This window comes from Dermacentor silvarum, chromosome 3 (assembly GCF_013339745.2).
Source record: "Dermacentor silvarum isolate Dsil-2018 chromosome 3, BIME_Dsil_1.4, whole genome shotgun sequence".
NCBI classification, from domain to species: domain Eukaryota; kingdom Metazoa; phylum Arthropoda; class Arachnida; order Ixodida; family Ixodidae; genus Dermacentor; species Dermacentor silvarum.
Genome location: NC_051156.1, coordinates 17,694,235 through 17,721,225, shown reverse-complemented (window position 1 = coordinate 17,721,225; position 26,991 = coordinate 17,694,235). Strand labels below are relative to the sequence as shown.

Here is a 26,991-nt window from a genome sequence, read left to right as displayed (position 1 = left end):
ACATTTTTTTGTGTTGGCTACATTTGGGCTACAACTTCTCTAGCTTTTGGCTACGCCGCCTCGTCGGACCTGGCAACACTGAACGCGCCATGTGCTGCCTGCCTGGCTGTGGCGATTCGCAGCAGTTCTTGTGAATCGCGCACACGCAGCACTCACGCGCTGCCTCTCCCGATTAGCGAGGTAGTGGCGCCACACTTCGCTCCGTTTGCAATGTGCCGTACGGGACAGATTGTCCGCGCTAGCGACGCTACTCACAGCATTCTCTTCCTAATAAAAACCGTGTAACCATATAAGCACAATAAAAAAAAATGCTGCAGTTTCACCCGAAAGGCGAAGCACCGATTGCGATAGCAAATTAGTAGAGAGCTATACGAGTAAGGATAGTAGTTTTATCAGCTGTAAAAATTTGGACATGTAGCAGCACCAGCAACGTGCACAACTATTGTCGACGCCGTCGGCGTTTTGCGCTGCGTTCTGTTGTGTCTGGCGGTCCTTCGGGACACAGGAGGCCGGCGCCGACTCAGACGCGCCAACCTGACGCCCCTTTCTCGCGGCCGAGAATTGTCACCTGGGACTGAGGGATTAGCAGTTGGTCTCCGGGCTACTCATGCGTGGCTAAACGGCAGCGTCGCCCCTTGGTGCGGTCCCGTGAATTACCAGCGCCACCCGAACCACGACGACGCTACGCCGACTGCTGCCTTTCGAGACAGCCACCGCCCTACCTGGTTCCGCGAACTGACCGCTATGGAGAGGCGAATCTTGAAAGGGGCCCGTGTCTGGCAATCCCGGGGGAACGACATCAACGTTCGGTTCCCAAGGTGTCAACCGCTGCCTGTGTTCGGGGGCGACCTAGCAAGATTGGAGGCGGAGCCCGGCGGGAAACAACGACACAACACGTGCGGGATATGGCCACCTGATCAAAGACTGTCATTGGCTAAAAGAACTAAAGTGTATTCCCTCGTCGAGTGAAAGAGGGAAACGGAAGGGATAAAACAGGGGACTTGAGTGTTGTGGAGACGCTTGAGGCTTGACCATGTAGAGCACGCTTGACGATGTAGAGCACGCTCGACCATGTAGAACGCTCGGAGATGTAAACGCTACCACATGCAAAGATGTTAGCACGTAGACGGCTCCAATATCATGGAGCCCATCCTGTAATATACCTTGTACAGTGTATATAAAACAGTTTTGTAATCTCCCTGGATAACTCCTCCTCTTGGCACCTGGCACGGCATCATACATGGAACCTTCGTGGCCGCTCGGACCGTCGACATTCGCAACAGTTCGCACCGAACGCGCGCGCGGCGGTGGTGACTTGCCGGTGCCTCTGGCGGCGGCTCGGAGGTTTTCGACGAGATCACAACGGGACACTCGTCGAGCAGCGTTCGAAGTGCTTACCACTTTCTCGCCTCGCAACGTTTTTTATCAGTTTCTGTTTGTAGATACGTGCTTACCTGCTCCCTCGTTCCCATCTCCCAGGCCTTTCGCGCCACGGATGGCGTCGCGTTTGCTCTCCGCCATGCCTTAGCTCCCCGCGAAAAAGCGCGTGTGCCCCGCGTGCTTTCACGCGCACATACAGCAGACAGCGCGCGGAGACGATTTTATCGCCCTTGGATTCTATACAGAACCTCACGGCGACGGCTGCTGTCTAGTACGGCTACACACGGGAGGATCCAAACCCTAGGTGCTCGGTTCTGTGGTATCGCAGCACTTTAAACGACTGCTTAGCCCCTGCAGCGAAGGAAATTTGCAGAAGAGTAAAAGTAGATTGGAGCGCATACGAGATGCATTAGGAAATCACGTCGTTGAAAAGTGTACAATAACTGCATTCTACCGGTAATAACATACTGATACGACCAGCGCAAAAACAGACACGAACCATAAAAAAGAGGCGACGAGGACAAGCGCTGTGTTTCTTGAGTTTCATGTCTGTTTTTGCGCTGGTCGTATCAATATGAAATACCAACTATCCCGGTCTCACACCTTACTTCGGTAATAATAGATGGTAACAAAGATCCTTGAAAACGACTTAGGTGCCGCGCGAAGGGCGACGGAACCAAAAAATATGTTAGCCGTAACCCTAAGAGACAGGAAGGCAAACGGGGATAGCTGATATGCTAGTTGACATTAAAGGGGCCCTGAACCACATATCGGGCTTTGTGAAATAACATAGTCCGCGTGTAGCATACGCTGCCGTGAACATCTCAGCCAAGTTTTGCTGTCGTACGCGGTGCGTGGAGCTCGCAAGCGGACCGCGAGGTCATCTTTCTATCAAACGCCCTCGTTTCAACAGAGCCATGATCCTAACTCTCTTCTTTGTGCTTTATTGCGCAATAAAGCACATCCCAATACGCGGCTGCTATTCGTCGCTGCGTTCGGTTACACCGCGGCCACCGCGGGGTGCCGCCACGAGTCCACTGGCTAAGCGCACTACGGCTCTCTGAGGACAGCCGCGTTTGGCTTACGTTTAGCGCGGCTAGAGTGTACTAGATTGGAGGAGTGGTTCCAACGCAGGCTGAGGCTTTTTTTATTGAAAAGTTGGTGGCGCCAACGTCGCTTTCTCCCGAATGAGCGGCCCCGCGCGCTGCCCGGACGCTTCTCGCGTCGGAGACCCTACCGCAGCTGCATGCAGCTTTGACAGGCGGATACTCGGTGGCGGTAACACTGATATTATTCCCCACCGATCTATTGTAAATAAAATGGAAAAAGAGCGGCGGAAAGAATGCAAACGACGCAACAACAACGGTGCGTCGAGCAACGACAGCTACTCAGCCCGTGAGTTCGCCTCAGCCAATGAGCGCTGCCGAAACAGCCGGAGCCAACGTTTATTGGCCGGAGATTCAGAATAAGGCGACGGCAGCGCCGCCACAATTTCAACGTTTCTTGCTTTACCCTCGGCGCTTGCCAGTGCGTTCGCAGGACCCACTCCTACATTCTAGTGCACTCTAGCGCAGCGTAGGCACGAAATCGGAAATTTGAACTGCGCGCCACGGTGACGTTTTGAAGGCGGAGCGTTGTGAACCCGCCGTAGCCTTCGCAGTGCAAGGCATTGAAGAAGGAAGGGTGAGCACAGCTGAGGCTGTGTTTGATTGCCAATAACTCCGCTTCTGCTGAACACATTGAATTACTTTTTGTGGCAAAGTATTTCTGAAATAGCCTATTTTAATCACAAATGTTTCTCTACTTCGATAAAAAGTGGTTCAGGGCCCCTTTAAGGAATAAAATGGATCTGGAAGGGCCTTGTAATGCGTAGGGTGGATCCGGCGGACCATTATAGTTACAGATGGATACTAAGAGCTGGCATCTTGTCAAAGTAAACACACAACGCAAACGCGAACTTCACTGAAATGGCGCGCACGAGGCCGACAAACGGCCCGACTATAGTACCTAAAAGACACATACTAGTGTGCCGAGAGCGGGTGTCGCGGTAGCACCGAGTGTGATGCCTGCCGCCGCCGGCCGCTTGGTGCGCTGCACTTCGAGACTGTGCCGGACCATGCTGAGACATGGGCGGACTTCAGGCAAGACACGACGCGAGTCTCCCCATTTGCCCGGCGATCTGCCTCTTATGTTCTTGTCCCAATCCGCAATACGTTCGGGGTTTGCGGACGCGCTGGGTAATGAGATGAGCCGTTTCTTTCCGCGTCTCTGGGAAATCGCGGTTTCGCGACCTGTTCAAAGTTTCTTTAGACAGACGAGTGCACACATAGATGCAAAAAACCCACTCACAATAAGAAAAGACTGCAACGAAAGCGGCAGCAAGGCGAGAAATGAACTAAGCATTGCAATCGACGCGTAGCAATCAACGCATCGCAAACGAACGCGAGTCGAACACCGCAGGATTTAGCATGGTGCCGACAGGCATCGCCGTCTGGTGGCCCGCGGCGGCAGGCATCACAGCCCGCGCCACCGTCCCGCGTTGGATACTCTCGGTGGACGGCACACTAGAGTATATTCTAGGCACTATACGCAAGCCGAGCGAGCGATATGTCTCGCATTGGATTGGATTTCCAATGCATATTAGTTGCCAGACGACGTAGGGGCTGCGAGATTTAAAACCGAAACTTCCTGATGTTGCCCTTTAGGCAACACAGCTTGTTTTCATGGGCATTCGTAAGCGAAAGGGCCTTAAATATCAGCATGACTTGCGGAGGTACATCGTTAATTTCCTCTAGCGGAACAAATCCCACGGGATTTTCAAGGATTACAAGGAGCCCACGGGTATTCAAGTAGTTTCAAGGGCCCTTGAACTTATACTGTCAATATCAAGGATATTCAAGGATTTCAAGGGGCTGTGCGAACCCTGCTAGTAAGAGAAGGGAAGCGCAGTCGAAGACGACAGAAAACTAGGTGGGGTGATGAAGTTAGGAAATTTGCAGGTGCAAGTTGGAATCAGCTAGCACAATACAGGGGTAATTGGAGATCACAGGGAGAGGCCTTCGTCTTGCAGTGGACATAAATATAGCCTGATGATGATGATAATAGTTGGGACACTGGGTTGGGGTAAGAGGCTAGATTGACATAGGTGTAGATATATAGATAGATAAATAGATAGGTATGCTCAAAACACCTGAATAACGCAAAGAATGACAATCGCCCTAAAACTGTGGATTGGGTGCATGTTCAATAACCCCAGGTGGTCAAAATTATTCCGGAGTCACCCACTACACGGCGTGGCTCATAACCAAATCGTGTTTTTGGCACGCAAAACCCCACAATTCAATGAAATATAATTGTGGCACTATTCTATTCGTATTCATTATGGTCTCCAAAACTGCTATTCGCACACCCCTAAAACTTTAGTTGCAGGTCAACTACATTCTCTTTTAATGTTGTTTTTCTCGGTGTTATTTGTTGCCTAATATACGTAGCAGTGCAGACGATCAATCCTTCCTTGTTCCCTTGCTTGGCTGCTTTACACAGTGATGCCCCGTATATTCTATTACTCAATTTCATAGCCAACCTACTAAGAAAAGAGTGTTCTATGCGGCAGCTTACCTTCGCCATGCTGACTGAATGATGAGCGCCGCGGTTCCCATGTTTGGCATGATGTCCACACGAGCAGATTCTGCAAAAGGGAGTTACCATTCAAAGCTTGCACGGCAGGCATAAAGGATCAGTGTAGAGTGAATCCCTTTTAGGTGCAGGGAATAGGCACACCTTGTTACGGATTAGATGGTGCAGTTTCAGAGGAAACATGACCTCCTACATGATACATGGAAACATAGTAATGATTTTTCCCGGCAACCACTAGCCTGATCTTGGTTCGGTTTGTTGTAATGAAAACATTAATATAGATCAACTGTAAGAAGTGAGTTTCCTATACGTTATCAATTTTGAGAATTATTCTTGAAAACCACGCATTTACGACAAAATCACAAGCCCTAGGAATAAAAAGCGGTGCAGGAACCAGAGAAAGTCAAAGTAAGCGAATAGCTTACGTAGAGAGAGAGAGAGAGAGAGAGAGAGAAAGCAAGGAGAGGAAAGGCAGGGAGGTCAACCAGACGAGCGTCCGGTTTGCTACCAGTGTTGCGGAATGGGCGCCCCCATTCCATTCCAATTCTATTCCGGGGAATTAGAAATTGCCGCAATTCCATTCCCTTCAATTCCTCGAAATGGTGGTGGCGGTAAAATTTATTTATGTCCGGGAGAATCTTCACCCCGTTTTTATAGGGGCAGGACTGCGGGTCGCTCCCACGTTGGGACGGGAAGGCCAAGCCTCACCGTCGCATCGTGGGCCTTCTGGACAGGCCCGGAGTTTACTAATCCATTCGCGGCTCTTGACCAATAAATAAAATGCTTTCGCCATCAATACGTGGTCCGTGTGAGGGGCACTCCCAGAGCATGTGTTTAAAATCGCTAACTCCGCTGCAGTCGGGACACAGAGGGGAGACCTCCGTGTGCCTACTGATGACGGAGAGTGTGGGATACGAATTCGTTTGTATTAGCCTGCGGATCACGGCTTGAGGCCTCGTGAGATTTCGATGTGGGAGGGGGAAAGCCCTGCGACTCATTTGATAGTGGCTAGTGATCTCGTTGAAGGTGGAGAGAATGTCCCTGAAACGGGGGGGGGGGGGGGTTCTGCCTCCGAAAAGGTCGGACCAAGCCCGTCGACGGTCCCACCCGGCACACCGTACTCCCAGTGCCCGGCGCGGCCGGCAAGACCTCGCGCTTGGGCATGGGCCAACTCTAACGTTGGTTAGCCCCCCTAGTTCGACGCCCTCGTACGCCGGGAACCATGTAATGACGTGATGAGTGAACACCTTACCCTCAAGTGCCCTACCAACCTCCTCACAAACTGCCCCAGTCGAGAAAGCTCGAAGGGCTGATCTCGAGTCCGTATAAATATCTTCCCTGTCTGACTGAAGGAGCGCCAGCGCAATGGCCAGCTGCTCCGCCTTGCAAGCCGATGACATCCTGATTGACGCGGCCGATAACACCCGGCCCTTCACGTCCACGACGTAAGCAACAAAATGGCTGGAGTCGCCTTCGTATTGGGCAGCATCTACAAAACATGACTCTGCCTCGTGCGCAGAAGCGCAGAGGCGCAAGCCATCTTCCTGCCAGTGTTGAAAGTCGGATGTATGTTCCTCGGAATTGGGGAGACCTTAATAGCCTGCCTCAAACTAACCGAAAGCTGAACGTTCCTATCCCCTAACGTCTTCGGATTGATCCCGACCTTAGCCAGGATCTCCCTTCCCGCCTCCATAGACAAGAGTCTAGCAATTTGTGCGGATTGCTGCGCTTCGGTAACTTCCTCTAATGCGTTGTGGACGCCTAGGCTTGCTAGGTTTTCTGAGCTTGTGCGCATTGGGAGCCCCAGTACTCTCTTAATACTTTTCCTAATGAGCGTGTTTAACTTGTTTATTTCGTGCTTCTGCCATCTGTGCATCGGAGTGACGTAATTGACAAGCCTCATGAGAAACGCGTGAAAAAGCCCGAGGAGATTATCCTCCTTAGGGCCTCCTTTTCTGATCGACACCCTTGCAATGAGTCTGATTATTCCTTCAGCATGTCCTCTAAGCTCAGCTACAGTACGCCCGTGCTGACCGTTAGCTTCCATGATCATGCCTAGCACCCGGAGAGAACGAACCGTTGGGATATCGCTCCCGGACGACGTTCGCACCCCAATATCAATGAAAACACTTAACCCATTCCCACACCGGAATGGCCAGGCAGTTATTTCCATTCCTGCAATTCCTCAGCGTAGGAAAGACATCCTGATATCGAGCTACCGATGAACGCACCATAAAGCTGATGTCATCCGACGCGTTAAGAACTGCAAAAATACGCAAAACACGTTACCAAGGTCGAGGGAAAGTAGCTTATGGGCATACCTGGTACAGTACAACCAGCCTACTAATTCCCATAGGGGCAGTTCTCCTGCTACCAATAGCATTTGCATGGTCGGCATGTTTTAACGGCTTGTGATGTTTTAATATTGTTTAAGCCTAAATGTGTTAATGCTAAAATGACGATATAGCGCATTTTTATGCTGACAAAAGTAGCGTTCAAGGAGAAGTTATATTATGACGTCGTCAAGAGCAGCCTTTCGATGAACTGCGATGAAGAGCTGCACACAGTGATCAAAGCTGACGTTATATTCGGCTGGCTTGCCATCCCTTTCTCTTGTTGCGTGTACTCACGTTCGTGCTTTCTTTTTAGGTGTCGAATAAGATAAGATGAAAATCCGACTACAGCATGTATGGGCGTCTTGCGCTGGAGTTTGAGGTATGGTAGCGGCGCGTGGTGGCGGCGAGAAAAGTTATCTGGGTAGTACCAGCTTGGATAGTATTGAGACCTGGCTGTGGCAAAGCAAGTTTCTAGCCCGAGTTTTGCATCGATTCGCACTTTTTTCTGCCCTGTTGCGAGTGCGAAAAGGCTCGTCATTTCTCACAGACCACGCAACGAGCTTGCCGCAGCCCATAGTTCAACGAAAACGGACCCTCCGTGTGCCGTGGGACGTAAGCTGCAACGAGCAAGAAGGCCTGAATGCCAACATCACATCCTACCGTTTTCCTTCAAGGCCTCACGAAACGGAGCGTCGGGCGCGCTGGATAACTTTACTACCCCACTATGTACAAGCAGCACAGGTTTGGGAGAAATGTGCTCATCCTTGACCTATCCTTGACCGTACGTGCGCGATTCGCACGTATGTTAATTACTGCGAGCTCATATGCATTGCATCAGTTATTTATCAGTTGATAAATGGACAGATGGCCGCTACTGCAAAGCAGACATAACTACTTGTCTAGCGGCATGCAGTGAACAAAGATTGCAGGAGGCCCGCCGTTTCGCGGCATGCTGAAAGACCTTTGCCGTCCCGGCGCGTACGATCGTGCGCTAGAGCAGTTCCGTAAACATGATATCTGCTTAACGCTGCTGTGAATTCATTTATAGCAAGCATTTCCTCTCGTTTGTTCGCCTGAATCTAGCAGCGTGCAAACCTTACCTGAAGTTCAACTTCGTAAACGACTCGCTTCACTTGCGATTGACACCGCGCTTAAACTGTGCCGCTTATTTCTTGAACGGCATACACGTATTCGGCGTTGCATATTTTCTTGCCTTTACGTAGCGTGCAACCCCTGAAAAAAATTATTGGCGCCCGATATTCGCTGCAGGCCGTGGTACAACACAACCGAAAGTGGCGGGTCCATATTGAAAACGTGCTTTCTGAAGCAGACGACCGAGCTTAGTACTACTAGAGTGTACTAGACCGTATTCTAGTACACTCTAGTACTACCCAGTTCAGGACAGAGGGCGCTCTTTAGCACCATTTTCGCAGCGCCTCCTGGGCAAAGCAGGAGCCCCATAGTTTCGGAGCAAAGCTTGCAGCGTGCAGCTTGTTTGTTTTCTTCATGGGTAATTTTAAAACATTGTTTCCAATGTGCCATGTTGGCGGACTTACTGCGTGCGTGAGCCGCTGGAAGCAGGAGCCAGTGCGGCAGTGCGTTATGGAAGCGTTTTTTTATTTGCAATAGACGGCTGGAAAGGAGGGTGGGGGTGGCAGCACAAAAAGCAGAGGGGGATGCTTCGAAGCATTGCCTAGCATTCGCAGTATGAGCGAACTACTAAATGAACCGTTGCGCTTCTCAAGCCGCCAACAGGCGCCACCCGGACCTTCCCTTCCTCCCCCCCCCCCCCCCCCCCCCCCCTAGAACAGAGCGAACGTAGGTTTTGTGCGGCGCGAATCGTCGCGTCGCGGCTCGGGGAGGCGCCGCCATGGCCGCAGACGTGGGCTCTCCTGCTTCGGCTGGCTTGCCGAACCAATGCTTTCAAAAGTTTGTTCTCTTGCTCTCTCTCTGTATGGAGGGAGAGGGCGCACAGTTCAACATGTACGACTGTGTTACGGTGGCTAGAAGGGGGAGGTGGGAGCAACGCAGCCGTCGGAGAGCGCGGCGCGTGTTGCAGTGATTCATGATCCCGAGTGATGGCGCGCGCGTCGACACTAAGATGCCTCCGCTGTAGTTAGGCTACTGTCGGAGCTAGCGAGTGCGCTCGGTTGGCATGATTCTGATCGGTTATTTTTTGCTCCACGCTCGCTTCTGTTCGCATTCACGCTGGGGAGTTGCGCGCTTCTTGTGGTGGCAATATTTGCCTTGCCGCACACATTGCCTTGCCGTAAGAAGCAATGGCAAGTAGCATGAGACGACAGACGCACCATTTTGCGCCGCGCTGCACAACAGGCTATTTTTCTGCTAGAAAAGCAGAAAAAAAAACCCCTTTTCTCGGTGTCTGATGACGATGGGGCACTTAAAGTGTGGACTTCGAACCCCAGTTGAATCATATACAGGGTGTCCCAACTATCATGCAACAAGATTTTTAAAAATATGCAAATGCCCCGTAACTGGGCAGAACCAAGGCAATGTTCTTTGACGTCGCTTCTAGATACTCAGATTATTTTTTGATCTGCCTAATTATTCAAATATTATAATTAGATGAAAATTGTCAATGAGAAAATTGTAGAGCAATATGAAAAACTCCCGATAGAGATTTCTGTTGCTCAATATCTGTTACATAAAAGTGTTTTTCCCAGCGTGAACGAAGCCCGCGAATACGCGCAAAATTTTGCGTGTATTCACTGGCTTAATTCTTTCACCCTCGGAAAAACACTTTTATGCAGCACGTAATGAGCAACAGAAAGCTGTATCGGTAGTTTTTCAAGTTGCTCTACAATTTACACGTTGATACTTTTTATCTAATTATAATATTTAAGAAGTTGAATAATTACTTAGGGCTAGTTGTGTAAGTAGGCGGAATGCAAAAATAATCTGAGTATCTACAAGCGACGGCAAAAACTGCCTTGGTTCTGTGCAATTACGGGGCATCTGCGTTTTTTAAATCTTGTTGCATGTTACTTGGGAAACCCCGTATATTGAATCCTTTAATCAAGTGCTGTCTGTCGTGCTTTTGAGTATTCTTCATGGTCACCACCATTCTAGTTCATCGCATTGGTGACTAAATTAGGGTTGTTTACTTAACTCCTATATGGAATGATTTCTAAAGCATCATATATTGGTGTTAACAAATTTGACGAGCAGGAGGATGCAGTGCGTCGCAGTAATATGACCAAAGGAGCTCTTCACTGCGAGCCTAGAAATCGGTGCAGCTTTCTTTACCCACACCACTAGCATAATATTCTTAGCATTAGCTGAAGTAATTTTTGTTCACTCCCGACGATTCGGGAAAGCACGTAGAACGCGTGCGACCGAGACCAACAAAAATCTTTGTGCCGGCTGTGACGTGCCTGAAGCGAATGCACCTTTAACACTGGACCACTCACCAGAGAATAAAAATTATGGGGTTTTACGTGCCAAAGCCACGATCTGATTATGAGGCACGCCGTAGTGTGGGACTCCGGAAAATTTGGACCAGCTGGAGTTCTTTAACGTGCATCTAAATCTAAGTACACGGGTGTTTTCGCATTTCGCCCCCATCAATATGCGGCCGCCTGGCCGGGATTCGATCCCACGTCCCCGTGCTTAGGAGCCCAACGGCGAGTCCATCAGAGGATATCTGCTAGTGATTTATTGTCTCCTCAATTAACAAGGTACATTATGCATCCCCTTAATGCTAGTTATGTCAAATATGCGAGCGCTAATCGCGAACAGAAACGCCCGTTTCGAAACCCGCGGCACCAACTGCCGTGCCTCCGCGCCCGGGGAGCGATCTTGCTGTCGACTGCAGCGCCGCCGCTGCTGTCGGTACTGCGCATATGCAGACCCCTCTGCACATGCGCAGTACCGCGGCCCCAGGAGCTAGGTGGCCCCAACGCTTGCATCCCCCTAATCTAAAACTCTCTATTGCCAATGCCGGCGAGCACCTCCTCGGTGAGCAGAGGGAAAAATTCATACAGTTGCCTAGCAGCACACAAAAAAGTATGCTCCCTCCGTAAGAGAATGTTGGAAGCCCTAACTACTTATACTATAGTAGCGTGTTAAGTATAGGTGACATGGGCGGGATGCTAATTTTTTAATGAGTATCTGCGTGAAGCAAAATGACATTTAATTGCTGTATTGCAAGCTAATCTTTATTAGGTGTGTACATTATGAAGCACAGAACGTTTGTCTTGCCCCATTATTTTTTACGCGGACATTCATTCGAGAATACAGACCACAACTCGGCCAAACGGCCTTCTTGCTGGATGCTATTAATATGAATTTTACTATTTACCACGAGCTAATGTTATCTGTGCTGATTACAGTAGCATCAAGTGCTCAGTCTGTATATTATTTTATTACAGCCTCTGTGTAGTAGGTGTATGTTACATGACTCATGCTTCATTAGTTCAACCATGCGCATTTGATTGGTACCATTTTTACGCTCATGCAGGTGACAGCGGCTACCCCCTGGAACCATGGCTGCTGACTCCGATTCAAAGCCATGCTCCCGCTCACATTGCAGAAGGCAGTTGCACACGCTTCCATGCGATCCGTAGTGCATTGGACTTGTGAAGAGCCGCTTCCGCTGCCTTCAGAGATACCGTGCCCTCTACTATGAACCAGACCGCGCAGCCAACATCGTTGCAGCGTGTGCAGTGTTGCACAATTTGTGTCTTGATGAAGGTGACAGTGCGTTTGATGAGGTTGATGATGATGACAGCAGCAACAGCAGCAGTGACGATGCAAACGGTGGCCCCCTCCCACAGGGAGTTCCCCGAGCGAGGGCAGCACGCATAATGTACAGTCAACCACAAAAGTTTGCGGACCACGCGAGCGCGTGGCCAAGAGCCTCTTCGCGACACTTCCGCTACGTCACCAGCGATCGACAGCAGCGCTACGTTGAAGACGCATCCCTCCTTAAATCTATGGCCTGTCTATTTTCGCACTGTGCGCAAATATTTTCTACCTATCTCTTTCAACGTGACGCGCTCTTTGTTAGCCAGGGCTACTTGCTTATATTTTGAGAGCAGAATATCAGTACAAGTAATCAGACAGCGTATTCTTCGGCTGTTATCAGTTCTATTTTCGCGTAGCCACGCTGTTTTTTTTTTTTTCGTGAGTGCGTGAGTGAGCGGTGAGGCAGCCATGGGACACAGATGCTTAGTCAGTAGGCAGAATTTTTCCGTTCCTCCCCCATCGCTAAGTGACAGTAGCGGCCGGGATTTGATCGCCTGCGCCCAGGTTTTGCTGCGCAAAGCCCGAACCACCGCGCTGCTATAGTGGTTACATTTAGAAAAATAAGAAATAATCGGGTGCGATGACTCTTTTTATAACCCTTTGCGACACGGCGTCCTCGTTTTGGGACTGGAACTTCGGAGGCGCGTCCCACGCCACGTGTTTCTTCAAATGACCTAAAACTCAGTGTGCACATTCGTGTCCGCTTCCTGATGGGACAACTAGCGGTCAGTTAACTTCATTGTCCTGCGTATTGCTGCAGATGATCACTTTGCTGGAGACACTACCATGTTAGACAATCGTTCGACGTGCCGCGTTCCAAGACCAACGTCAAGAGTATTTTTTTTTCCGGTCGACACGAATACAACCGAAAAAGAAAGTGTGCATGCGTTTCGGGCCTAATAGTTGATTCTTTTTATGCAAGCATTTAAGCTGACGGATTTCAGAATAATTAGATAATGAGTTATACGCTAATTAATTTTTTTTACTGAAACTCGCACAAAACAGCACATTGCTTCGTCTTCTTTCTTGGAATGTAATAGTGAGCGTCTTGAAATGATGCCATGCGCATTTGACGCATTTGCAGACAGTGCATCATAATTCGTGTCTGAAGGGGATGAATTTATTCACAAGACATTTACAGAAGTGTCATGAAACATAGGTCTCTCAATGATCTAGTAGGAAGTGAAATGTCCGCCGTTTTCTAGCACCTTATTGATGCGTGTGGCCATCGACTCGTACAAAGATTCAGTAATCTCCGGTCGACCGCGCAGGCTTTCCCATTCTTGTGCGATCGCTTGCCACAGCGTATCGGCCGTGCGGCCGCGGTTGGCTCGTGTGGACAGCCGTTTCTTCAACATGCCCCAGACATTTTCTATGGGATTCAAGTCGGCGCCACATGGAGGCCACTCAAGCTGGCAAACAGCATGTTCTTCTAGCAATGACTGGACGATACGTGCTTTATGGATCGGGCTGCGGTCGTGTTGAAAAAAATAGCAGCCGTCGCTGAAGGGACTGTCCAGCGCATACGGAACGAGGTGTCTAGTGATGACGTCGCAGTACCGTGACGCAGTGAAGGGCCCTTCCAGACGCACAAGGGGACCAAGGCCATCTTTGCTGATTGCTCCCCACACGCTCACGGAACACCGTCCACTGGATAGAACACTGTGTGTAATTAGGCAGATATCTGCAAGAAATAGCATACAATTGGGTTCCAGCGGCGCGTCTAAAAATGTTGTGATTCCTCTTGCGTATGAACTTTATAATGCTGTTATAGAGTTGCAATAGAAAACGTGCAAACATCATTAGATAGTACTGAAAGACCCACTGGCAGCTTTTAATTAGCTTCAGAGTAAGTAGTACTATGAAACAATCGTTAATGTTTTCAACATAATACCACTACAGAAAAATCTCGTAATGTCCAAAAGCTCATTTTACGTGAAACATGTTGTGATGCAGAATTAGCTTCGTGAATTAACTGCCAATACACTGTAAACACACCTGCAGTTTAGTGGACGCCAAACCCGCTTCCGTTGGTCCCAGCGCGTGGAAAAAGTTGACTCGTCGCTAAAGATGACATCGCCCCATTTCTCTGTTGTCCAATCTATCATTGCTGTAGCGAACATGAGTCGTTCTTGTAGCTGGCTGTCTGAGAGGCAGGGCTTCTGTGCTGCTACGAAAGACTGCAGGCCAAGCTCACTCAGCCTTCTTCTTACAGTCTCAGACGATACCGTGAGCGAGAGCGCTTCTCGGATATCCTCTGCACTTTGAAAAGGATCAGCCACGATGGCGGCCGTAATCAGGTGGTCCTCTTCCTCAGTCGTGGCCCTTGGACGCCCACTGCGCTCCATATCTGTGAATCTGTCATCGTCGCGGAAAGCTTGAATAATCCTATTCACGGCAGTCCGGCTCCTGTTGGTTCGGCGGCAGATTTCGCGCTGAGGTATTCCCTCTATAAATAAACGCACAATGTGCCTTCTTTCGTCAAGTGGAACACGCAGCGGCATCTTTCCAAATAGGCAATCACCACGTGGCCTGAAGCAAGTCTACTACGTTTTCAGCGACTGATGCGAAGATGCGCCTATGTGTGAAAGAAAATTTTCTATGCATCCGCTTTTTCTTTATTTTTGATGACAGTGAAACACCTCCCTACCCTTTCTCTCAAGACGCAGAAGCAGCAACACTCATTGGACCAAGATGCTGCCAACCAAAGTGCGCCAGTAAACGTCGCGTAAAAAAATCGTCGCAGCGCTTCGTGAAACTTATCTACCCACTGGCACACCAGTCGACAAAGGTTGCAGTGATTGCTCCGATACTGCTATCAAGCCAGATATGTGGCGGTCTTATCGCAGACAGCGCTCTGCGTCAACACAACGAACTAACAATGTCATGCACGGGAATAAAAAATTAACAGGCAGGCGAGTACCAAGAGGGCTCATATCCGGGAGAGCGCCCCTGTCGCCGCTAGGTGGCGTACCGCTAGGTGGCGCGGATAGGTAGTCTGGCACGCGCTCGCGTGGTCCGCAAACTTTTGTGGTTCACTGTACCTGAGAGGATGTGCTGCTCGTGACAATGTAATTCGATTATTCGGAACCACACGGCAGCAGCACCAGCACTACCTGCGAAGGGTGCGAAGGCGGCTGCCTCAGCAGCTGCACCGACAGCAGCAGTAAACGTGCCTGCAGTGTCAGGCACATATGCCTAATAAAGAGAAGGAACCAACGTGAAGGCGTATTGGCAATGAGTGGATAGCGTGCTGTTTTTCTTATACAATGTGCTAAATTACCACCATTGCTTTCACATAGCCTGTACCAATGAGCTGTCACTACTGGAGATGATTGCAACATTCCACTGCGACACTACATGAGCCTTTCACTTGGTAGCTGTGGATGGACAACGTTGTGGTCATTAGCGGAATGGTGTAGCCATTTCTCTGGGCAGCAGGAGTTTGCCGGTTGATTTGCTGCTGCTGCTGTTGCTACTGTCACCTTGATGCATTTATCTGCTGGAATCACCGCCACTGTCACCGCCGTCTGCACTGTGCATGGGAGGATAGTGGACTTCGTCTTCTCGCTTCCTGCTTGGGCTGTAGCATAGCACAACACTTTTCGCTCCACCATATGAACTGTTCTCGCACACCTTGCAGGCCCTCCACAGCTTTGCCACACAGCCTCCGCACAGTTTCCTTTTCTAGCGACAATGACTCAGCGAAAAGAAGATTAACACTCAAAAACCACTGAAATGGGTTCGGACGTCGGTACTAAGTGAAGGAAACACTAAAGTATGGTGGTAGAGTCATAGTCATGAGCATGACGCAGAAAAAACGTCAATGACTCAGCGAAAAAGTATTACACTCAAAAACCACTGAAATGGGTTCGGACGTGAACACCGAGTGAAGGAAACACTAAGGATGGTGGTAGAAGTCATAGTCATGACCATGACTCAGCAAAAATGACAGTCAGCGAAAAAACATTAACACTCAAATACACTGAAACAGGTCCAGACGTGGGTACTAAGTGAAGGAAACACTAAAGGATGGTGGTAGAAGTCACAGTCACGAGTATGACTAGGGCTTTCGCCCTAAGGTCTCTTAGGTGTAGCTAAAGGGACTCCTGAGGACTCATGACATGGATCTCATGACATGCGTGTCATGTAGGTCATGAAAGAGCTGCCTACGTCTTGGTGCTCTCATGGTCGTTTCATTAACTTGGTAACACACTGCTTCGCATAACATCGATTCCCACAGGGCGTAGGATCTGCCGGCTTTTTCTTTCTTGGCAAGTTCTTGATACGCACCACAAATTACGGCTGGCTTAAACAGCTTCGCTGTTAAAACAGTAATGAATTTGCGAGTACAATAACGCATAATAAAGCTGCTTTGCTACCTAAAGTGGAAACAAACACCTCATTTTCCCGGATATACAAATGGAAAGCGAAATATCTTTACGAAGTTTGTTGGTGTGGAATGACCAATTTAGCATTTCATGGACGTGCCAAGGAACTTAGGACATACGGCACGTTCAATCAAAACGCCTCGAAATGTAACTTAAATTTCGCTTCTTGGTCTGAAAACAACAGATTGTGCTTTTTAGTGTTTAACTCAAGTTTATTTGTTCTTAGCCATACTGACAAATGATTAAATCATTTATTAACTTGCTTTTCTAGATTACCTAAATCTTTAACCGAGAAAAAAAGTTAGTGTCATCAGCATAGTGATGTCTGGTGTTAGTGGTATATTTAGGATATCGTTTATATACATCAGGACCAAAAGCGGGCCAATTTTAGGCCAAACTTATATAAACAAAAACAGCACAAGGTTATCTTCCAGCAATATAAAAACTGCTTTTCGTCGTTTTCAGATTAGACAAACAGTTGCTAAGCATCACATAATAACAAGAATGCACTCGACCACTGCGTCAAAGCCCACACCAAGTTTCGACAAGAGAACAGGACAGACAGACAGACAAAGAACTTTAATGAAGGTCCTGAGAAGCTCCGTTGCCCCCTCTCAGGGAGGCGACGAAGCCGCGGGCCGCAACCACGGGCCGCAACCACGTCGGGACGGGGAGACCAAGCTCCAGCGCCGCATCGTGGGCTCTCTGGACAGCCCAAAATTGGCGTGACTGGTCGGAGCTCCGAAGAGCAGAGCTCCACTCCTCTGCAGTGCATCGATGCGGGCCCCTCTGTGGTCTCCCCAGAGCATGTGGTCTAAAGTACTACATTGTCCGCAGCTAGGGCAGTCTGGACTAAAGCAGTCTGGATTGATGTAGTGAAATAAATTCAGGTTGGGATATGATCCCGACTGAAGCATGCGTAGTGTGACAGCTTGAGGTCTGGTTAGTGTGCCGTGTGGGGGAGGGTATAGTCCCCTACCAAGGTAGTAGTGTTTGGTAACCTCGTTGAAGGTGGAGAGGGTCACGGAACTCGACGAGCCTAGTATCGACGGAGCCTCGACTCGCAGTGGCGTCAGCGCGGAAGCTTAGTTCGCGCGCTTGGACGTATGCGATGTCATTGAGGTTGGGGAGGGAATCGAGTTGGGGTTCGAGATGTGCCGGGTACCACGTGATTGTATGTGGCTGGATGACTTTGCCTTTGAGAATTCGATGAGCTTCCTCGGCAATGGTACCAGAGGCAAATGCCCGAACCGCCGCCCTCGAGTCAGTAAATAATTCAGCTCTCTCATCGTCGAGAAGTGCCAGAGCAATCGCAGCCTGCTCTGCCCTAGCCGGGGTGCTGTCTCTGATGGAGGCCGCACAAGTGACGTGTCCGTCGTGATTGACTACCGTTGCGACGAAGTCCGATGTGTGCTCGTACTGGGCCGCGTCAACGAAAGTGACCGTGTGAGGCGAGGCTAGGCCATAAAGTAACCAGAAGATATATTGCAGCATGACGAAATCCTCCAGTCATCGAAGAGTCCCTGGGTGTCTCCTGCAGTGTTAGCGCAGATGGAGGGCGGAACATTGCGTTTTAATGCGATAGCGTTTAGGGCCCCGTATCGCAGAAAATCCGGCGTCGGCAACCGGTGTGTGATCGCGGGTGGCGGAGAAAATCATCCAACCACATCAAGCGCGCAGGCCCTCCACGTGGTACAAGGTTTTGGTGAACAAAAATTGAATTTCTCGCAGTGAAATCCGTCAGAAAAATGATAAAGTACGACTTCACCATTCGGCGTCGGATTCGCCGTCGGATTGTTTACCAATCGGCGTCGGATTGTATTTTGAATGTACGAGAAAACCTAATTCTGCTACGAGGAAACTCAAGCATTTCTACCAGACCTGCGCGCGTCGGGGCAATAGCAAACAATTAATCAAATAATAAAAAAAGGTGCTAGGGCCTTCACATTTTAATATAAGACCACTTATATTGCCCCTGGAAAAACGTCTTTCCAGCAATGCATTTCAGTTTAAAAGTGACGCCGACTTTAAGGGGATCGGTGTAAGCTTGGTCTTTATAAGCTGGCTTTCCCAGGTTCAGTGTTGTAGTGAATGACGCCTACTTGCCGTATGCGAACGACGCGATGCGAACGGGTCCCGATAACGCTGTCGCGTTCTACTCTTAAAGGCGAAGCTTAAGCGTCTTTCAATATTTTGTGCCGATTATCGCCGCCTGAACAAAGCCACGAGGAAGGACGTCCGTGTGCCCTCTTACATGAACAGACGACGCAGTGGATGGACTCCGCAGCGTAAAGTATGTTTAGTCGCTGCATCTCAAGAGTAGGTACTGGCAAAACGAATCAGGCATGAGGGACCGACATAGCCTGCTACTATTTCACCGTACGGCCTCTTATAATTCAAGGCCATGCCATTCGGTCTTTGCTCGGCACACGCATCATTCCAGGGCGTGATAGACATGATACGCTATCAGGTCTGAAGTGGCAGACCTGTCTCGTCTACTTGGATGACGTCGTCGTCTTTCCCGCATATTGTGAAGAGCACCTCATGCGCCTTAGGCCTTAGAACAGTACTAGAGGTAATGAAGTCGTCCAGACACACCAAGAAACAGGAAAAGTGCTGCTTTGGGTACAAAAAGCTCCTGTTCCTCGATCACGTCATCAACAAGTCTGGAGTCTGCCCCGAACAGCAAATGACACCGCTAAGTTCCAGCAGTCCGTCGACAAGAAGGCATGCCTGTGTGACCTGTCCGACTGTTGCATGCGCTTTGTGAAGATTCCTGGGCCTGTGTGACTAATAACGGCGCTCTATCACGGACTATTCACTCATCGCCAAGCCACTGACCCATCTCACGAACTCCGACGCGGAGTTTAAGTAGCAAACACCGCAGGTCCAAGCATTTCAAGAACGGAAACAACCTCCGTAGTCGCCAACCAGTATCTTAAAACTTTGACGAAGACACCGATGCCGAAATCCACACCGATGCAAGTGGCCTAGGCCTCGGCGCCGACCGAGTCCAAAGGAAAGACGGATTTGAAAGGGTTGTAGCAGCACCAGCAGCGCGCAGAACTGGTGTCGACGCCGTCCACGTTTTGCCCGCACTCGCACCGTACGCGCGCGGCGTCCGTGACTGTTGACGGTGCCTCTGGCGGAGGCTCGGACGTTTTCGACCAGATCAGAAGTAGTAGTAGTAGTAGTAGTACGTAGTAGTAGTAGAGGTTGAGGAAATGAGAAAAGATGCATGTTTCTGCAGCCCAAATAGGGAGCACGGCTCAGCATCTCAGGGGCGGGGAATGGGGGATACAAAGTATGAAAAGTTGAAGAAGGGGAGGGAGAGGGTAGTCGTCATCGTCTCGGGCAGGGTGCCCTTACAGTCGGTCAGCCAGCATCGAATCGGCAAGGTAGCAGAGTACGACCTTGAATACCCTGCTGGTGCTGCGAGCTGGGAACAGCAGGTCCGTGCTGGAAGCTGAAGGGAGGCCCATGCAGCGTAGTTGAGCCACCATGGTGGCTCGGCGTTGGTTGAGTGCGGGGCAGGAACGTAGGAGGTGCCCAGTGTTTCGTCTGCCCCACACTTTGTGCAGGCTGGTGAGTCAGTTCTATCCAGGCGGAAGCTCCGGGCGGCTGTCCAAGATCAGAACTGGTCACTCGTCGAGCGGCGCCGGAAGTCTTTGCCACCTTCTCGACTTGCAGTGTTTCTATATGAATGGGTTTCTGTTTGTATAGAGGTGTGCTACCTCGTGTTTAAGCAACTTCTTCATGTGCAACACATGCATGCTACATCTACAATATTGGTGACCACAGACTTTGGAAGCTTTGCGACTTTGTGCTCACTACGGTGAGAATGGAATCCACCGGCGCCTCCGACCCCGCAGCGTCCCAGGCAGTCTCGGCTTTCTCGTTCCGCCTTCCGAACTTCTGGCCAGCTGATCCCTCTGTCTGGCTAGCGCAAGTCAACAGCCAGTTCGTGACGGCCCGGATAACATCGAAGACTTCAATATTTCACCACGTTGTGTCTGCGCTCCCTCCAGAGATTGCCGCGGAAATCCGAGACCTCATTCTTACTCCGCCCGAGACAAACCCTTATGACGTTTTGTCAGCTGCGCTCCCCAAGCATGCTACATCGTCGGGCAAGCAACGACGCGAGCAGATACTCTCAGCTGAAGAACTAGGCGACGGCAAGCCTTCACAGCTTTTGCGCCGTCTTCAGCAGCTCCTCGGGGATAAGGCTGCCTCTTTCGATCAAGACCTACTACGATAACTGTTCTTGCAGCGCCTGCCTTCCACTGTTCGCATGGTGCTCACAGCTGCAGCTGGTTTATCTCTGGCGAATCGCGCACAACTTGCCGACTCTGCGAACGACGTCGCTTGCCAACCCATTTCTTCGATCGCGACGACGTCCGCAACAAGTGACGCCTGTGGTCTCTCGGGACCTGATCTGCAGGCACTTCGCGACGACTTTCGCAGCGAGAAAGACCATCTATCCGCGCAGATTGCCAACCTATCAGCACGCTCTCGATCCCCGATACGCCGTCGCTCCTCGTCACGCCAGCGCTCCTCATCTCGATCACCGCGTCCCGGTGAGTGCAAGTATCACTGAACCTTCGACGCAGCCGCCCGAAAGTGCGTGTCTCCCTGCGCTTACTCGGGAAACTCTCCGGCTCACCATTAGAAGCGGCGAGTGGTGGCGGTCCAGCAAGCAGCCGCTTATTCTTCGTTCACGACAAGGCGTCTGGGCTCCGTTTCCTCGTGGACACGGGAGCCGAAGTCAGCGTTGTTCCGCCCTCGCCTGCATTTGCGAAGAAGCGCCGATGTGCAGTTACGCTGCATGCCGCCAACAAGACCAACATCGTGACTTACGGTGCACGCGCCCTCACATTGAACAGTGGACTCCGGCGTTTGTTCCTATGGGTTTTCCTCGTAGTGGACGTGCCTTACCCGATTCTTGGTGAAGACTTTCTTCGTCGGTTTGACCTGCTTCTGGACATGGCCCGCAAGCGCCTTGTCGATGCTAGGACACACCTAACGGTGCAAAGTATAGCGTCCAAAGCTCGCGTCCTTACTGTAACCAACAAGCCACCTTCATCGGTCTATGAACAATAATTCAACGAATTTCCAAACTTGCTTCGCCCGTCCAATTTCATGCGTCCTGTCAAGCAGGATGTCACACACCATATTATCACCACAGGACCACCTGTCCACAGTCGTTCACGACGCATCGCACCCGATCCACTTAACATCGCCAGAGCCGAATTTGAACATATGCTCGAGTTTGGCATTGTGCGACCATCATGAAGTCCTTGGACATCTCCTCTGCCACGGCCACTGGATATAAAGAATTACACCATCTTGCCGTAGGGGAACCCCGAGTAGTATGCGAAGCAGCCATTGGGTCGACTCAAGGTAGTTTAATCAGCTGTATAAACTTGGACATGCAGCAGCACCAGCAACGCGCAGAACTGTTGTCGACGCCGTCGGCGTTTTGCCCGAGTTCGCACCGAACGCGCGCGGCGTTGGTGACTGTTTCCGGTGCCTCTGGGGCGCCTACCGTCGCGCCTCTAACCTAAGCTGCTTCGCATTATCGCGCGCGGAGCCGCAGGTATTTCCATTCGTTGCGCCATCCGGAGAGGAGAGGAGCGTCGAAGAGGAGACGAGGAATGCCGACAGGAGAGGAGATGAGACAAGGAGAGGAGAGGACGGGGAGGGGGATGCGCATGAATGCCGAGAGGTGGTGGTGGTAGAAACATTTATTGCCATTGATGGTGGGGGCGAAGACCCCTACATAGCACTTGGGTGCTCCCTTACTGTGAGGGCGCACCCTTACAAAGCGAAGGAGAGCCCTTGGAGCGCAATCCTTCTCATAGCACTGGAGATGATCCAGCACTGGTCTTGAGGGGAAGTGCAGGTCAAAAGAGTCTCCCAGTAAGACTCCGCCACGGTCTGTGAGGGGGATTGAGGGAAGGTGGGGCATGTGAGGAGGGTGTGTAGGAAGTCTCCTGGTTTACCGCAAAGTTTGCATGAGGAGGGGAATTGGTCTGGGTATCGTGCATGTAGCAGTAAGGGGTATGGGGCAGCCCGAGTTTGTAGCCGTCGCCAGTGTGCGGCCTGCGCTATGGTGAGGGATGGGGCTGGGGGGTGTGTATTCCCTTTGTTCGTCCCGGTAGTACGAAAAGATATCACTGAAAGAAAGCAGGCGCTCCCTAGCCCGTAGAGGGGGCTCGACTCCTCCTGCCCGGAATGTGAGACCTCGGGCTAGGAAATGAGCCTCCTCATTGCCAGGGAGGCCGGCATGTGCTGGCGTCCAGATGAGGGTTATGGGGCGCCTGGGCTGCCAGAAGCGTAGTAAGCGAGCAGCAGTGCGGTATATGTAGCCGTTGGCATAGTTGACAATGGCAGATTTGGAGTCAGTGATAATTTTGGTGGCAGATGTAGAGATGAGAGCAAGCGCGATGGCTGCCTCTTCGGCCACTGTGGTGGAATTTGTGATGATTGAGCTGGAGGTTAGAAGCTTTGCCTGATTGTCGGCTACCGCCAGGGCCATACGGGAGCCTGACGCATATTCTGCTGCGTCCACGTAGACCACATCATGGTCCTCGCTGTACTGTTTGTGGAGGGCCCGAGCCCTTGCTATTCTGCGGTTCCCATCTCGCTCAGGGTGCATGTTCTTGGGGATGGGAGGTATGTTGAGGTTAGAGCGGAGGATAGAAGAAAGGGGGACCCCCTCGGTAGGGTGTGTAATTGCGGTTAGGCTTAATTGGGATAATAGAGCGCGGTCAGCGGCTGAGTTAGACGGGATATTTGTGCCGTAAAGGTGGCTTCTGTGAGTTCCTCAAAGGTGTTGTGGACACCGAGTTTGATGAATGCCGAGAGGAGAGGAGATGAGACAAGGAGAGGAGAGGATGGGGAGGAGGATGCGCATGCGCAGTAGGGGAGTGGATGCCGCACGGCGGATGGATGGATGGATCGAGGGAGGGAGGGAGTGACATAGCTCCGACCATAAAATGCTTCGCATCTAAAACACACCTTTTTTTTATCCAGCAGCCGTGCCTCTGCACATGGTGTCCAAGAAGTGCCCAGGTGACTGGCGGGCCCGCGGTGACTACCGCGCCTTGAACAACGCCACTATTCCCGATCGCTACCCCTTGTCTAACATCGCGGATTTCAGGGCACCACTGCATGGAACAACTATCTTTTCAAAGACGAACCTCGTCATATGGCGTATCATCAGATACCTGTCGAACCCTGGGATATTCCAAAGACTGCTGTCATAACGCCTTTTGGCCTGTTTGAATATCTGCGGATGCCCTTTGGTCTCCGCAACGCTGCTCAAGCTTTCCAGCGTTTCGTGGACACAGTCACCTTTGCCAACTGTCACCTTTTCCAACGCATTGACGAGTACGGCCTAATAGTAAATAAAAACCAAGTGTACGTTCGGCGTCCCTAATCTTGACTTTCTTGGAGACCACGTTGATCGTCACGGCATCCGGCCGGTCCCTAACAAAGTGCAAGTCATTCGCGAGTTTCGTCACTCCACTTCCTTACGTAAAATACGCGAGTTCCTGGGACTGGTTAAAATGAGTCCAGCTCATTCGAGGCTATTAAGACCCAGCTCGCACATGTCACCCTTCTTGTTCACCTAATACCTGATGCTGTGCTTTGTCTCATGACAGACGCGCGAGATGTGGCAGTTGGAGCCGCATTACAACAGTGTGTTGACGGATCGTGGCAACCGCTAGCGTTCTTTTCACGCAAGCTCACCTCCACCGAAAGCAATTACAGAACTTTCGGCCGTGAACTCCTCGCTGCTTACATGGCTGTGCGTCACTTCAGGCATTTCCTCGAAGCTCGAAGTTTCTTCATCGCCACGGGCTACAAGCCGTTGACGTTTGCCATCAAATCTGCCAGTAGCGAGTTTTCACCCCGTGAAATTCGTCACCTCGCTTATATCTCGGAATTCACGACTGATATCCGGCATGTGCAAGGGTCTGCCAACGCTGCCGCCGATGCGCTCTCTCGACTAACACGGTCCGTATTTTGCGCCGCATCGCCAACAACTGTTGATTTCAGCGCCCTCGCTGCAGCGCAAGCACAAGACGCAGAAATCGCCAAACTTCGCCTAGACGCTGGGACACTCAAGGTTCGTGAAGTTATCCTTCCGTACTCCACTGTTCCCATCTCTGCGACATGTCGAATGGCAGCCCCAGACCTCTTGTTCCCAGTGATTTCCGTCGCGCTGTCTTCGATTCCCTGCACGGCCTCTCGCATCCTGGTATCCGCGCCACGCAACACCTTATTACTTGGCGTTTTGTCTGACTGGGCATCAACAAGGACATTCATGGATGGGCTCGCAGTTCCCTGAATTGCCAACAATCCAAGGTACATCGTCATACCTTGTCTCCGTATGGTTCCTTCCCATCACCTTCGGACCGTTTCGACAAGGTTCATGTTGACATCCTAGGACCATGGCCTCCATCAGATGGAAACATCTACCTGCTGACGTGCATTGCCCATTTTACTCGGTGGCCAGAGGCATTTCCCATTCCTGACATCAAAAGTGAAACCATCGTTAAAGCTTTCCTTTCGGGATGGGTGTCACGTTTCGGCGTCCCCTATACCATCACCACCCATCGAGGTACACCGTTCGAGTTTTCCTTTTTCAAAAAGCCCATGGCCTTGCTAGGAAGTTCGCAGATTCGTGCCACACCATAGCACCCCATCGCAAATGGCATGGTCGAACCTTTCCACCGGACACTGAAGGCATCTTTGAGGACATAACCCGACGCGGTTAGCTGGACAGTTTCGCTGCCTCTTGTTTTGCTTAGCCTTAGGGCAACGTTAAAGCAGGAAATCAAGTGTACACCTGCTGATCTAGTCTGTGGTTCGTTACTCCGCCTTCCCGAAGAATTCTTCGACCCTACATCACCCTCACCTCGTCCCGACCCATCCGAATATGTGGCGCAGTTGCGCTCCGCTCTGCGCAATCTTCGTGTCCCGCATCCTCGCCCACAACACCGTGATTCACCCTACATCCCTCCTGACTTGGAGACGGCAACACATGTTTGTACGTCGAGACGCAGTCCGCAAGCCTTTGCAGCGCCCTCATGATGACCCTTATCGCATCATCAAGTGCAATGACAAGTTCTACACGCTTGATTTGCATGGGCGCCACGACACCATCTCTATTGACTGCCTAAAAGCAGCCATCGTTGAAGACCCACTGTCCCATACAATTTCAGACCTTACCTCCTCTCTCATCCCCGTCGCCGCTACTTCGTTGTAACCGCTGACCCCTTCCACGGCCACAACCAGCGAGCGTTGTTCCGTATCGTTCAGACTCCCGACTTTCACCGGGCCTCTCCATTAGCCGGGGGCCCATGTAGCAGCACCAGCAACGCGCAGAACTGTGTCGACGCCGTCGGCGTTTTGCCCGCGTTCGCACAGAACGCGCGCGGCGTCTGTGACTGTTGCCGGTGCCTCTGGCGGCGGCTAGGAGGTTTTCGACCAGGTTAGAACTGGACACTCGTCGAGCGTCGTCGAAAATCTTTGCCACCTTCTCGTTTCGCAGTGTTTCTATATGAATCGGTTTCTGTTTGTAGATGTGTGCTTGCTCGTGTTTAAGCAACTTCTACACTTGATACACATGCACGCTACATCTACAATAGGGTCATTGCTTACACTAGCCGGTCACCGTTGAAAGCGGAAGCCAATTATATACGATAGAAAATGTACTTCTTGCCATCACTTGCGCTACCACGAAATTTAGACCTTACTGAACGGTAGGTCCTTACACGTCGTAAGCGACCATTACGTATTGTGTAGGCTGGCAAATGTAAAGACCTTTAGGGCGCTTTGCACGGTGGAGTCTCAAACCCCTAGAATTCGACGTCACCGCGACCTACAAGTTCAGAAGCAAGCACTCTGATGCCGAATGCCCGTCCCACGCCACTACTGACTAGCCGCCACAAAACAAACAGGACAGCTTCCTGGCAACAAAAATTAACAGTGGCTTAGCTCGGCTATGCCAGGATATACGTAGCGTGAGCTAAATCGGCCACATCGTTCAGAACCGGTAGACTTGGTGGCATGGGCGGGTAACGATACCCATTGGCAAAGCTAAATAGTGGCATCTTCTGCTTAACGAGAAAGTTCTTGCACGTTGTACAAACCCGCGCCCACGGTTTCACCCCACTCAGGCTGCGCAGCTAAACTCAACGTTTGACGCATGGCACTACTTACCGGCGTCAAGTCTTTCAAGTGCGACAGTCTTTCACACACGTCGCACACATATCCAAACGGATTGTTTACGAAGTCCATCTAGAAGGTCCGAGTCGCACTGGTGCTTTTGCTGAGGTGATTAAACCAATAAAAAGTTTTCTGTGTTGAAGTTGCGTCGTACTGCCGATAGGTATCCGCTGCCGTCACCGGGTCGGTCGGCGCGCGCCTTTGTTACTTTATCTGGTCGATCTAGTCTGGCGAGTGTCCTC

General features: G+C 50.8%; 1 protein-coding gene across 1 annotated transcript in view; it reads right to left on the bottom strand.

Moving 5' to 3' along the window:
* LOC119445354 (inversin) overlaps positions 1–26,991 on the bottom strand; it is a 369,285-nt gene that overhangs the window by 11,070 nt on the left and 331,224 nt on the right. Inside the window, exon 12 of the mRNA XM_037709663.2 lies at positions 4,999–5,068. Within this exon, the coding sequence (XP_037565591.1) occupies positions 4,999–5,068 (70 nt within the window). The remainder of the gene's footprint in view (positions 1–4,998; positions 5,069–26,991) is intronic.